Raw genomic sequence first — 12,275 nt, forward strand, 5'->3', positions numbered from 1 at the left:
CGCCCTGCCCCAGAGGGCCTTGAGCCTGCGGTAGTACAGCTTGCAGCTGAAGCCTTCCCTGGAGCCGCCCTGGATGTGGCTCTCGAGGGAATGCAGGCTGGGGTACATGCGGCAGCAGGACGCGCACTTGTGGCCGCTCTGCTGGGCCGGCTGCCACCTGGAAGCCGTCAGGATGTCCTGGGTCGTGATGCAGTCTGTGGCGTCCAGGCCGGGCCCGGGTTTCTGGGGGGCCTCTCGGGGGCAGGTGTTCTCCAGGGAGGAGGAAGAGGAGCCAGTGCTGTCGGCCTTGTCCGCGGGAAGGCAGCTGTCCGCCCGGCCCTCATCCCGCTGCGCCTCTGGGAAGCTGTGGGTCTCCAGGTGACCCTCTCTGTCTGCGCACGTGAAGTAGCTGTAAGGGGAGAACCAGGGCCGGTAGATGGTGCACTTCCGCCTCAGCTGCGCCCCGCTCTGGGGGTCCCCCAGGATGCGGTCTGTGAAGGAAAGGGCTGGTCTGAGCCTGGGCCGTGGGTCGTCAGCCTGGCGTGGCTGGAGGCCAAGGGAGCAGCCGTCAGGCGTGACCTCCGGGCGCCTCTGCCCCACCTGCCCGCAGCTGTGACTGCCCACTGTGGGCAGCGGCGTGAGGCATTCTTCCCGCGCCTCCTTTGTCTCGGCACGAATGGCAGTTTGGTCTCTGGGCAGAGGCTGCCCTCGCGGTCACAGGCCCCAGCCCCCCTCAGGTGCCTCCTCTAAGCACCGACCCAGACAGGTGCAGTGGGCCTCCTGCAGCCCTTCTTCCTGCCACCAACCCCACTGTCTGTCTTCCCTCAACAGCCCACTCAGGCAGACACGGCTGCTCCACCAGCTTAGGGGTCGGGGTGAGGGCGAAGTAGGGGGGTCCTGCTGGAGGACCAGAGAGGAGACAGCAGGAAAGGCAGCACGCAGGCACTTCGCCTGGGTCCCCCCAACTTTTCCCATGTGCCATGGGAGAGGCCTCACCTGGAGAGAGCTGTGCGCTGTGAGCCCCAGGCCAGAGGGTGCTGCTCAGGTACCGGGAGGGCCAGGCCTGAGCTGCGCTGGCTTCCTCTGTGGGGAGCGCAGTCTTGGTGATGTCTGGGGAGCAGAAGGGGCTGGTGAGCTAAGCCAGGCTGGGAGTCTGCTTCCTGCACCCCCCTCCACAACCCCCCGAAGTACCCAGGGCTCAGCCTCAGTACTTCACAGCAAAATGGAAGTAACGGGCCTCGCCTGCCCCAGAGGCGGGCCATCCTGGGAGCCGTGCTGGGAGCCGTGCTGGGGACTCCAAGTGGGCCACTTCGCTGAGACCACGGAGAGGTCCTTCCAGAGGACAGGGACCAGAGGACGGCTTCTGCCTGGGCCGCACTTCTCACTCTGCCTGCGTCTCAGTGCACGTATATGCACGTGTGTGTGTGTGTGTGTGCACTGTGTGCAGTGGCCATGCTCACTTTGGGCGGAGACCTAGCAGGGTCTCCTGTGCAGGCCGTGGACGTCTGGGAGGGGTCCCGCGTGCACAGGCACTGTCTAGATGGCCGGTTGGGACACCAGCTCTGGCTCTGTGGGTCTGTGGCCAGCGGCCGGAGCCTCAGCGTTTCTAACCAGCTCCAGGCAGCGCCCACCCTCATGCCGCGAGGGCCCTCAGCCACCCTCCCCCAAGCCTCCTGCTCATGGACTGACAGGTCTAGACCGTCCCAGGTGTCAAAACAGGGCTAGACTAGCACGTGCTCCACACAGACAGTCTGTCAGCTTGTGATTTCATGCGGGTCAAGAGGAAAAATCTTAGACAACAAATGTCTGCCCGTCGTTCCCTTGCCACAGACGGCTAAACAGTGGGAACCACTTACCATGAGTTCAGCATTGAACAAGTTTCTCCCATGTGTAATTTGCCTTTCTTACTAAATCGCGGTCCCGCACATGCCCGGCATAGCACTCAAAGGCCAAGGGAGCAGCAGTCAGGTGTGACCACAGGGCGCCTCCGCCCCACCTGCCCGCAGCTCTGAGCGTGGGCAGCGGCGTGAGGCATCCTTCCCGCAGCCTCCTTTGTCTCGGGACAAATGGCAGTTTACCTGGCAAGCTGGTGGCACGTGAGGACATAATGTCAGGAAAAGTGCTCAGGGCCGAGGAAGACAGCTGAGGCCCCGAAATGCTGAGCAGTGAAAAGCCCTCCATGGTCTGACTGACACAGGGCTTCAGCTCCCAGAGGCGCACGTCACCCAGACGACGCGCATTGTGAGTGTGGTGACATCACAATGAGGCCACGTGATTCCATCACTGGCTGGGCCCCCCCCCTTTCAGAGCCGGGTGGGTCGCTGCAAGCGGGATTGACACCTGTGAGCTGTCCCTGACTTGTCACTCCCGGGTGGCCTGCCGCGGTTGGGAATCCCCAGGGAGAAGACCGCGTCGCTTGCACACTTGGTTCTTTAGTGTCACTTTGAGGTGTCACCCCCAACCCCCAGCTCTGGGACCTCTGTCCTCTCTGAATCCCCTCCTTGCTGTCTTCCCCCTCATCTGCCACCACATGTTCCTGTTGTTGGCCTTAGGTGCTGGTTTTTGGTTTGGGGCACATTTTTCACCTTTTCTTTGGAAATAATTTCAAAGTTATAGAAAGTTATAAAAATGAGTGTAAAGAACATCCTTCTAGCCTGCATCCAGCTTCCTATGTTAACGTTGTAGCCCCTTTTCACAATCCCCGCCCTCCCTCCCTCTGTGGATACGTAGTTTATTTCCCTGGGCTGTTTGAAGGTAAGTTACAAACATAAAATCCCTTTATACCTAAATACCTCAATGTGTGTTTCCTAAGATTAGGGACCAGAGATTTTGTTACGTGGTTGGTGCCATCTGTTTTTAACAAATGACTGAAATATGACTGGGTGACTTACTCAACACCCTTTTGCTCACTATAAGCAATTTGCTGGTGACACTGGACTCGGGAGTGGTAAGGTTGCCCTTTCTGTTTGCTTCACTTTTGTCGTAACAGCCTGGCACATGCGGGAGGGTGGGGGGTGGAATCAGGGTAAGAGGTGATGGTGCCACTTGGGAGGTCAGCGGAAGGCACCGCATTCTAGCTAATCACGACAGGTGTCAACTAGGTATGCCCCATGCTTCAGACCTGACAGCATACATCCCTGCCACGTGGAACACTCCGGCCCACTCCATGCGTGGCGTGGTGCAAGGTGGCTGAGCCTGCGTGTGTGATGGCCCAGACTTGTCCTCCTGGCAGTTCGTGCCCAGACTTAAGCACCTGCAGCACCTTGGGGAGAACACGAGTTCTGTGCCCCCTGCCCCCACCAGCTTTGGAAACTTGGAATGAGCTGGAATGTGAGGGGACTACGTGCCCCTCAGCAGTTTCACTGGGCCTGGGACCAGCATGTCAGCTGTCACCCCCACCCCACCCCTGGCCCACCATTAGCTCCCGGTGTGGCCCTGGGCACTCTGCCCTTTGGCTTTCCCGCCGTGCTCACTTACACAGTTGGCGTGGACGACCGCCTTCCTGGTCTGGAATCTGGCGATTTACGCGCAGGAAAGAGCGCCGTAATGAGTGATGCACATGGGACGAGGGCCCATTGCGTTCCTCGCGCCGCACATACTCAATGTGAGGGGCTCAGATAACTGGAGGGAAATACGGGGGCCCGAGCAGCGCGACTCTTCAGGTTTAGTTGTTGAAAAGCTCATGGGAACCTGTCCTCCAGGGTGTGTCACACGGCTGGGAGCAGGGCCCCTATCTTGCATGGGGTGTCTTGGCATGCGGTTGCTGGTGACGCAGGCAGGAGGTGACACTCTCTAAGTGGCCGGTCACTACATAAACTGTGTCTCTCTCTTGTTTGTTCCCCACCTGCTTTCCGAGCCCCTTTCTCAGACAGGTAAGCCACCGTCTTTCTTATGGATGACTTACGTCCCCAGATGTCCGCTCCACTGGGGAGCGTGCATGTTGGGGGGTGGGGTGTGGGAGGGCTGCCCAGCTGGAGTCCCACCTTCGCCATTGTTTTCTGAATAACCAAGTCTCTAGTCCTGAGGAAGTGGGGGCAGAGTGTGGGGGTGACTGGTGCCACCCACAGGGAAGGGGCACATCCCTCAGATGTGGAGGGTGAAGGGAGCCCCAGCCGGACCCCAGGAGCCCCTGCAGACCACTTCTGGGGGGTGGGGGCTGTGTGGCTTTTGTAAATGGAAAATGGCTTGGGAAGAGGGTGTCTACAATGCCAGCCCATAGTGCAGTTTCATGTATTCATATCAAAGGTCAATTCAGCTGAAGGAACTTATTAAACAGCTGTGACTTGCGGCTCTGGGCCGAGCCCTTAGGTCCCCTCGAGGGGCTTAGCAGTTCTCACAGGAACAACATGGACTTACCAGGGTCTTTGGGACTGTTGTTAATAGTCCCTATTGGTGGGCTATCTGTAATTACCTGAGAATTCCGCATGTACGTCCCGAAGCATAGTGAGAAATACAGGATATTCAAAATGGTGTGCAACCCAAAAGTTACTTGTATTTCCTAGAAATTGTTTTGCAAAATAATGGGCTCGCCATTTGCAAACCCCTTTGACATGTGTTTTCAATATTTGCACTTTTAGAAATGGGGACTTGCCCTGTCAGACGTTCCACCCCTGAACATTTGCTCTGGTCCCGTTTACCCCAGCACCTCCTGGTTGGGGGGAAACTAGTTAAATGCCCTCGTTTCCCAGGGCTAGTGTGCAGATTGCATGATTAAAGAAGAATTAGAGGGATGGGGGACGTGATAGGCAAATTATGCAAAAGAGTGACAGGCGAGCTGCAGTCTTAGAAGAGCCAGGAGGTGACAAGCCTGGTGGGGGGGGGGGTGCTGGGTCTCCGCCCAGAGCCCAGCCAGCCTGAACCCCTCAGCTGTACCTGTTCCCCAGGGATGCTTCCTCCACACGTCCCCAGGAGCAGTGACGGGTGAAGGCAGTGGGGTCCGTCCATGGGCGTCTCCACTCCCTTTCCCATAGCTCCCTGCGCTTGGAGCGCCACGTGCGTCACTTGTAAGCAGCGATCTCACCGTGTCTGCCTCACGAGGCCGTCCTGCGGGGGAAGCCCGGGTGCAGCGGGCTGGGTTATCAGGCCCTCCTGCCTCGTTGGCACCAGCACTTGTCGCCTGGTGTGAGCTGCTTCCGAACCACTTAGCACCTGTGTGCAGGTGGCTGGGACGTGTGTGGGGGGTGAACCAGCTCAGGCCTCAGACTTGCCCTCCGTCCACCAGCTTCTGTCCCAGGCCTGAGTTGGAGGGCTTACCACGTGCTCAGGGCAGTGTAAAGATACCCTCATCTCTTCTCCAAAGGGCTCGGTGACCCCAAGGTGTGGGGCACACCATGAGTCAAGCAGGCAGTGGTAAAGGGAGTTAGCTTTTTTTATGGCTGGAGTTCAACACTGATTAACTAGACGTCCTGGTACCCCGTCCCGTTAGAGGCTGACCACAGGGTTCGGGGTGTCTTCCTGGCTCTGGGTTTCCAAAGCCGCGTGCGTCCTGGGCCTGGGCGCGCTGCGGTCCACGCCCTCACTCACCATCTGTCTCCTTCTTCGTCCGTAGTCGACTACAGCATGTTTGAGAACTTGAACACGGCCCTCACACCGAGGCTGCAGTCCAGCCGTTCCGTCCCCCACCTGTGCAGGCCAGCAGATGCCCTGGGGTCAGCGGAGCCTGGTGGGCCCGGCCTCTGGGTGGGCAGCAGCCAGCACCTCAAGAACCTGGGCAGAGCCGTGGGGGCCAAAGTGAATGACTTCCTGCGCAGGAGAGAGCCCTGGGGCCCGGGCACTGTGGGCGCCATGGCCATCAACAGGACCGCGGAGGCCCAGCTGGCCGGCGGGACCGGCGGGGAGGGCGACAGGTGAGTCTTCTCTACCGGCCGGTTCCCGCGGTTCTGCGGACACTCGGGGGTCCAGGGAGAAGCTAGTGTGTCCAGGACAGAATGTCCCTGGGGAGGGGGGAGGGTGCCGTGTGAAGCGAGGCCCACTCGTGGGTTACAGCATCCCCGCCTTGCTGGTCAGCACTTGGGGAGGGACCACAGCCGCTTGAGGCTGCAGTTAGTGACCAGCCCAGCGGATGGCACTGGTGTGGCCCAGAAGCCGCCTGAACTGCCCCAACTGGGGTGGAGAAGCCTCTGGGCAGCCATCCCTCCTCCTTCCCGGCCTGTGTGACCCACCTCTGTGACATGCCTGTGCCCTGGGGTGCTGGCCTTCGCAAGGCTCACCGCCCAGGTGCAATGTCAGAGGCCAAAGCCTGTACTCTGGCCGCTGAGACCACACGCAGGCCCAGGAGGGCCGGCGAGGTCGAGGTGCTGTGTGGACCTAGAGGCCAGCGTGCGGCGGGACAGGTGGCCACCAAACACACTCCCGTCGACTTCGTCACCTTTGCAGGTTGGCCCGAGAAGCGGTCCCCCGACTGGACCCCCCGCCTCCCGTAACCCGGAAGCGAACCCCTCGGGCCCTGAAGACAACCCAGGACATGCTCATCTCGTCCCAGCCTGTCCTGAGTTGTCTGGAATGTGGGACGGAGCCGTCCCCTGCTCAGCCTGGCCCAGCAGACGCCTCACAGCCTGAGACCACTGTGGGAATGGCGGATGGCGGCGAGGCCGTGCCCAATGGCGAGCTGTCCCTGTCCGTCCCTGACCTAATCCACCAGGACAGCCAGGACGAGCCCAGGCTGCAGACCACGGCGAGCGGGAGGGCCTCCCCCAGCCCCATCGCCACAAACAGCCGCAAAGTCAGCCTGGCTGAGCCGCCAGAGGACAGCGGCCCCCGTCCGCAGGCGCGGACCTCCAGCCTGGACAACGAGGGCCCGCACCCCGACCTGCTGTCCTTTGAGTAGAGCCCATGCCCCCCTCTCCTCCACTCCCGGCCCAGCCTGTGCCCGTCGCTCACGTTACCTGAAGCCCCGTGGTCCTGGGTAGAGGGCCTGGGCCGCGTGGCAAAGGGCGGGGCCGTCGTGCCCCTCGTCTCCTGCGAGCCCAGGCTGGATGTGCTCCCGGCTCTGCTGGAGCTTAGAGGGGTCCCCCCACCACCCCACCTCTGCTCTTCCCTCCTCCTGCCTCGGGCATGAGGGGCCCAGAGCCCGAGAGCCGCACGTGACCGCTGCTCAGCGGGGCGGCACCTGGTGGTTACCAGCCTTTGTCCCCGTGGGCGTGCTCCCCAAGCCTGAGGGCCTGAGGCAGCCTTGTCACCAGGCTCTCGGGATGCCCCCACCTGGAAGATGCAGGGCGCAGTGAGCTCTCCCTGGGCCTGCCCGGCACTGCCCATCTGGGAGCGGCCCTCAGGGAAGCCATGACCAGTTCCCCGTATTCTGATCTGGTCTGGGGAGCACCCAGGACCTGGGTGTTCAGGGCGCTGGTCCCAGAGAACACAGAGCAGACAGGAGGGCAGTGAAAGCACGACGAGGACAGAGCTGGCACTGGGGACCACGGTGGCTGTCAGGGCAGCCAGGAGCGATGCTCTGAGGTCCCAGCCGGGGCGTGACGAGCAGGGTGCAGGCTGCGGAGCTGGAGTGCAAACCACTCGTAAGTCAGGGGCAGCTGTTTGCTGGCACCCAGCCTGCAGCCCCCCAGCCCTGGGTCTCCCTCCAGGCCTCTGCCTCCAGTGTCCCCTCTGCTCCTGCCGACAGGGCCCGTGTCACCCTGACTGGGCCCTGGCCTCCTGGGGTAACCAGTCTGTGTTCCTGTCTCCACCAGGGGTCCTGTTCTGCTGTCTTCCTGTGGCCGGGAGGCCCTGTTGGGGGTTGATCCCTGCACTGGGGGCCTTTGCAGCCAGAAGAGAGCGTCCCTTCCCTTGAGCGGGGGCTCGTTCCCCAGGAGGAGGCTGTAGCGGCCCATCCAGCCGGCGGGCTTTCACTGTGGGCCTCCTGAGACCTCTGCACCCCCTTCTCTGCTCACTGTCCAGCTCACTTCCCGCCTCATGTCACCACTGGCCCCTGCCCCCTCCCCACCACCTCAGCCCACTGCCACCAACCTGGGGCCCTGCCTTTCTCCTGTCCTGTCTCCTGTTGCTCCAAAGCAAGGCTTCACCCCAAGTGCATAGTGAGGTCTCATCGGCCCTTCCCCACGAGGGTTCGTGCATGCTGGGACCTGAGCAGACCCTGCCTTACTGCAACGACGTCACCAGGATGTGACACCTGGCTTGACGCAGACGCTCTCAGGACTTGCTTTGGGGCCTGTGAGTTCTCCCAGAATGGCGTGGGTTTTGTACAGAACACAGAGCTGGGGGCAGAGAACCTAAGTGCACGTGTGGGGAGTGAGCCCAGCTTCCTCGGGGCCCCCACACCAGGGGCTTGTGCGCTTTTCTGATGTGGAACTTGGCTCCTCCCAGGGACCAGTGTGGCTCTGGCCAGGTGACGTGGTGGCCATGGGACAGAGCTGCCTGCTGTCCACGCCCTGGCCCTCAGAGCCAGATCAGCACACGGCTCCTTGCGTGGTGACCCTGGGTCTCTCAGGCTCGTGTCTGACACCAGATAGAGGCTGTGGGGCCTGTTCTAGCTCCATCTGGCCTCTGTGTGACCCCAGCTCACCCCCTGCAGCAAAGTGGTGCTGCTACCTGGGGGGAGGGGCTGAAATCGGCTCCTAGATGCAGGTGGTGCCGGGTGCCAGGGCCGAGTGCCAACAGGTAGCAGGACAAGGCGTTCGATCCTGCTGAGGCCCCAACTCAGACCACCTCCCAAAACGCCGCCTGGTGTCCCGTGTCCATCTCCAGCCTGATTGTCCTGTGACTGCAGCATGGCAGCCCCCTGGCACACACACACACACACACACACACATGCACACACGCGTGCACAGCCCTCATAGTCCAGCGTCTGGGAGCTTGGCCTTCGGTGGCCCGATCCGTGAAGGGGACAGATGGAGGACCTGCTTGCTGGGGCCACACAGCAGTTTCTCTCCCCGCTACACCCCCAAGCCCACTGTACCCCTGAATGCGGCACATGGCTTCATCCTGGCAACACAGGTGAGCCTGCCTGTCACGTGTGTGGATGACATTAAGACACACATGTAACCCACTGGCTTTTGAAGGACGAAGAGGTTGGCCTGGGGTTGGGGGAGGAAGATTACAGAGCGGAGTATTTTCTAGAGATTTTATATTTATACTTTTGGTGATTTTCTGGTAGAAGACGGCACAATAAAATGATTTGTTTGGTTTTGCTGGTTTGGTTTCCTCCTGACGGGGGGGAAGGTGAGGGGTTGGGGGGAGTGGTTGCTCCTCCGATTCTGATTGCCGGGCCCACAGCTTTGGTTTCGTGGGGCCTGGGCGAGCAACGCCCGAGGCCCGAGGCCAGGGGACCTGGACCGTGAGGAGAGGCCAAAGCAGATGGACCACCAGCCTCAGGCCCGTGGGGGGCGAGCGAGTGTCCCTTCTCTGACCCTGACCCGACTTTGGCTGTTGCAGGCGTCAGCGTGATGTGTGCAGGTAAGACGCTTCTCAGGGGGCTGGGAAGGGATGCAGGTGACCGGTCGTCCTCTGGCCCAATGACTCTTTCTTAAGTTAAATTTATTGAGGTGACATTGGTTAATAGCATTGTATAATTTCCAGGTGTACAAGGTTAGCACTTGACGTCTGTGTGCCCCATGGTGGGGTCCCCAACCCTGTCCTCTGGGCACCACTCTTCTGTTGTCTGTGAGCTTGTTTTTGTTTCGAAAGTTTTATGTCCCACGTATGAGTGAAATCGTTCGGTTTTTGTCCTTTTCCATCTGACCTATTTCACTTAGCACGATGCTCTCAAGGTCCATCCATGTTGTTGCAAATGGCAGGAGTGCACCTTTTTTATGGCTGCTGTTCCATTGTGTGTATGTATCACATTCATCTGTTCGTCCGTCAGCGGACACTTAGGTGGCTTCCATGTCGTGGCTGTTGTGAATAACCCTGCAGTGAATGTGGGGGTGTGTGTATCTTTTTGAGTTAGAGTTTTCATTTTCTTTGGATATGTACCCAGACATGGAATTGCTGGGTCACAAGTTAGCTCTGTTTTTAACGTTCTGAGGAAGCGCGTATGGTTTCCCAGAATGGGTGTGCCCGTGTGCACCCCACGTGTGGGGCACAAGAGTTCCCTCTGCGCCATGTCCCCGCCTGCACTTGTCTCTCGTCTTTTTCCTAACAGCCGTTCTGAGGGTGCGAGGTGGTTTTGGTTTGCATTTCCCTGATTCCAGAGCCCTCTTCCACCAAGGAAGGGATAGAGCTGTGTGTGTGGACAATCTCAGGGGGCGATTGGCCCAGAGCTGCTCACTTGTGGGCTCCCCTGTCCTGGGACAGCCTGGTGCTTGCTCATTCAGAGATCGTGCTTGGAGCAGAGCTGGCCTGCGGGTCAGTGTCAGGTCCAGGGGCCCAGAGGACTCACAGCTGAGAGTCTGCCAGGCGTCTAACCTCCTTAAATGGGAAGGGAAACAGTGGGCCTCTGCCCAGCCATGTCATCCGCCCCCGTGACCATGCCAGGGCTTGGGGTCTGCCATTGAGCACCTAGGGGTCCCTGGCTCCACGTCAAGTGTCTCGTGCACAAGGCCAACGCCCTAGCCTTTTCTGTGTCAGATCTAGCCGTCCCCTGACGAGGCCAGTGTGGCGGGCAGGTGTGGCACACTGTCCTGGGAAGGCAGAGTGATGATGGTGTCCTTCATGGTCACTCTTCCTTACGCTAAGCGCGGGCTGCGCCCTCTCCCCCCAGAGGGCTTCAGGGTGGGCCTCTGCCGTCTTCAGGTGTGAACTGTGCCTTTGACATGCTGTCCTCTCCCATTGCCATGCGGATAAGTTATTTTTGGCTAAGATCATATATGAAAAATTGCAGTGTAAAAATAAAATCAAGGAAATTTGTAAGTGTAACAGTGGATGCACGTATGTCATGTTTTTAATACTCTGCTCCTAAGCTGAGCCATCGGTGTGGAAGCTGGGGTGCAAAGACGTATTTGTTCACACACTGCACCCCAGCTGGCACCATGGGCTCGTGCTGTCCAGGGTGCATTGGGGATGCTGGTGGCAAAGGGTGCCTGTTCTGTCTCATGTGTGATCGTGGGTGAGGACGCCCTCCTGTTCCGCTGACAGGCTGTGACACGGGATGTGAAAACACAATGGAAGCACAAAGCAATGCCAGCTGAGTGAGTCCCTGTCCTCTGAGCTTGACCTGCCTACAGCAGCTGCTACAGAACGGCAGAGGCCACTGGAGACCCACTTGGTTCCCAGAGTCTGCATGTGCCGGGATCCCCGGTTGGTGTTCAGAACTAACGATGGGCTAGCCCACAGCGGCACCCCAGACACTGTCCCAAACTCAGAGAATCCTTCTTGGTCAATTTACTCCGCTCTCAGACTTTAGAATCCCTTTGATGGCAGTGGGTTCTGGGAGTGTTCTAGAACTTTCTATGCCTCAGCTCTCTGTCCTCTTCACCCCCTTTCCACCTGCAGCACTCCCCAGTCCAGCCGGTGGTGCTGGTGGTAATGCACGATGGCGTCTTTCTGAGATTTTGGCCCTCAGGGTCCCCTGGCATCACTCAGCAGCACCCCCTATGAGTTTGGGGTGCCCTGTCTGGAGCTCGCACTGTGGCTCCCCTGTGAATGGGAACAAGAAATTAATCCACGTGAAGAAATGTGGTTGTCGTGGCTGAGCGCCCACCTCCCACTGGACAGAAGGGCACGGGACGTCGTCGTTCATCTGCCCCGCGAAGTCCACTCGGCACACGGCGCTGTCCGCTGAAAGCGTCTCCGAGCGCTTCGCCCTCCAGGCCCCTCCTCCATGCTGCCCCTGGCACGGGGGCGCACGGTGAGAGCCGGGCCCCCCACAGACTCCCAGCTAATGAGAAAATTCCTCCACTCTCCGTATCCAGGACCCGACCTCCCGAGACAAACCCTTTTGTGTCCAGCTTATCCCCAGCTGCTGCCATGAGGCACCGTCCAACTCGAGACCCTGGGGAAGTCCGCCTCCCAAACGGACCACTAGGTTATTGGCCCGAAGCCGGGAGGCCAGCAGAGGAAATACGAAGACAGCGGCTACTTTCTCTCTGGGAGGCGCCCGAGGAATCTGTCGGTCACAGAGCAAGAAACTGCCATGTCTCCTCCTGGAACGGACAAAAGGAAGAAAAAGTCCCCCAAACTAAAAGCGCCCTCCCAACAGACTGCAACTTCTTTTTGTTCTGATTGTTCTGTTTGTTCTGTTACTATTTAACCGGGGCCGTCCGCTTCGTACCTACTGCCCCATGCAGCCCCCCTGTCTGCCCTCAGTCCCGTCCCACACGTGTTCAGTACGTGACTCCAGTCAGTGTGGGCTGGTGTTTGAGCCGAATGTTCACCTGCTTTGCGGCCACTCGCCACCGGTCCCTGTG

At 59.7% G+C, this 12,275-nt stretch overlaps 1 protein-coding gene across 6 annotated transcripts in view; it reads left to right on the plus strand.

The window, feature by feature from the left end:
* Nucleotides 1-9,115, plus strand: part of LOC109435251 (uncharacterized protein C1orf226 homolog) — a 244,108-nt gene extending 234,993 nt beyond the window's left edge. For 4 of the 6 annotated variants that reach the window (XM_074322384.1, XM_074322381.1, XM_074322383.1 and 1 more), the window contains 2 exons: nucleotides 5,528-5,825; nucleotides 6,355-9,115. In XM_074322384.1, the coding sequence (XP_074178485.1) occupies nucleotides 5,528-5,825; nucleotides 6,355-6,805 (749 nt within the window). In that variant the 3' untranslated portion in view covers nucleotides 6,806-9,115. Of the gene's footprint in view, nucleotides 1-442; nucleotides 3,852-5,527; nucleotides 5,826-6,354 lie in introns of those variants that run through there. The other 2 variants (XR_012492939.1, XM_019747350.2) reach the window with 2 other exon arrangements.
* The last annotated feature ends 3,160 nt before the right edge of the window (nucleotides 9,116-12,275 follow it).

The sequence above is a fragment of the Rhinolophus sinicus genome, linkage group LG17, assembly GCF_036562045.2.
Source record: "Rhinolophus sinicus isolate RSC01 linkage group LG17, ASM3656204v1, whole genome shotgun sequence".
Lineage (NCBI taxonomy): Eukaryota > Metazoa > Chordata > Mammalia > Chiroptera > Rhinolophidae > Rhinolophus > Rhinolophus sinicus.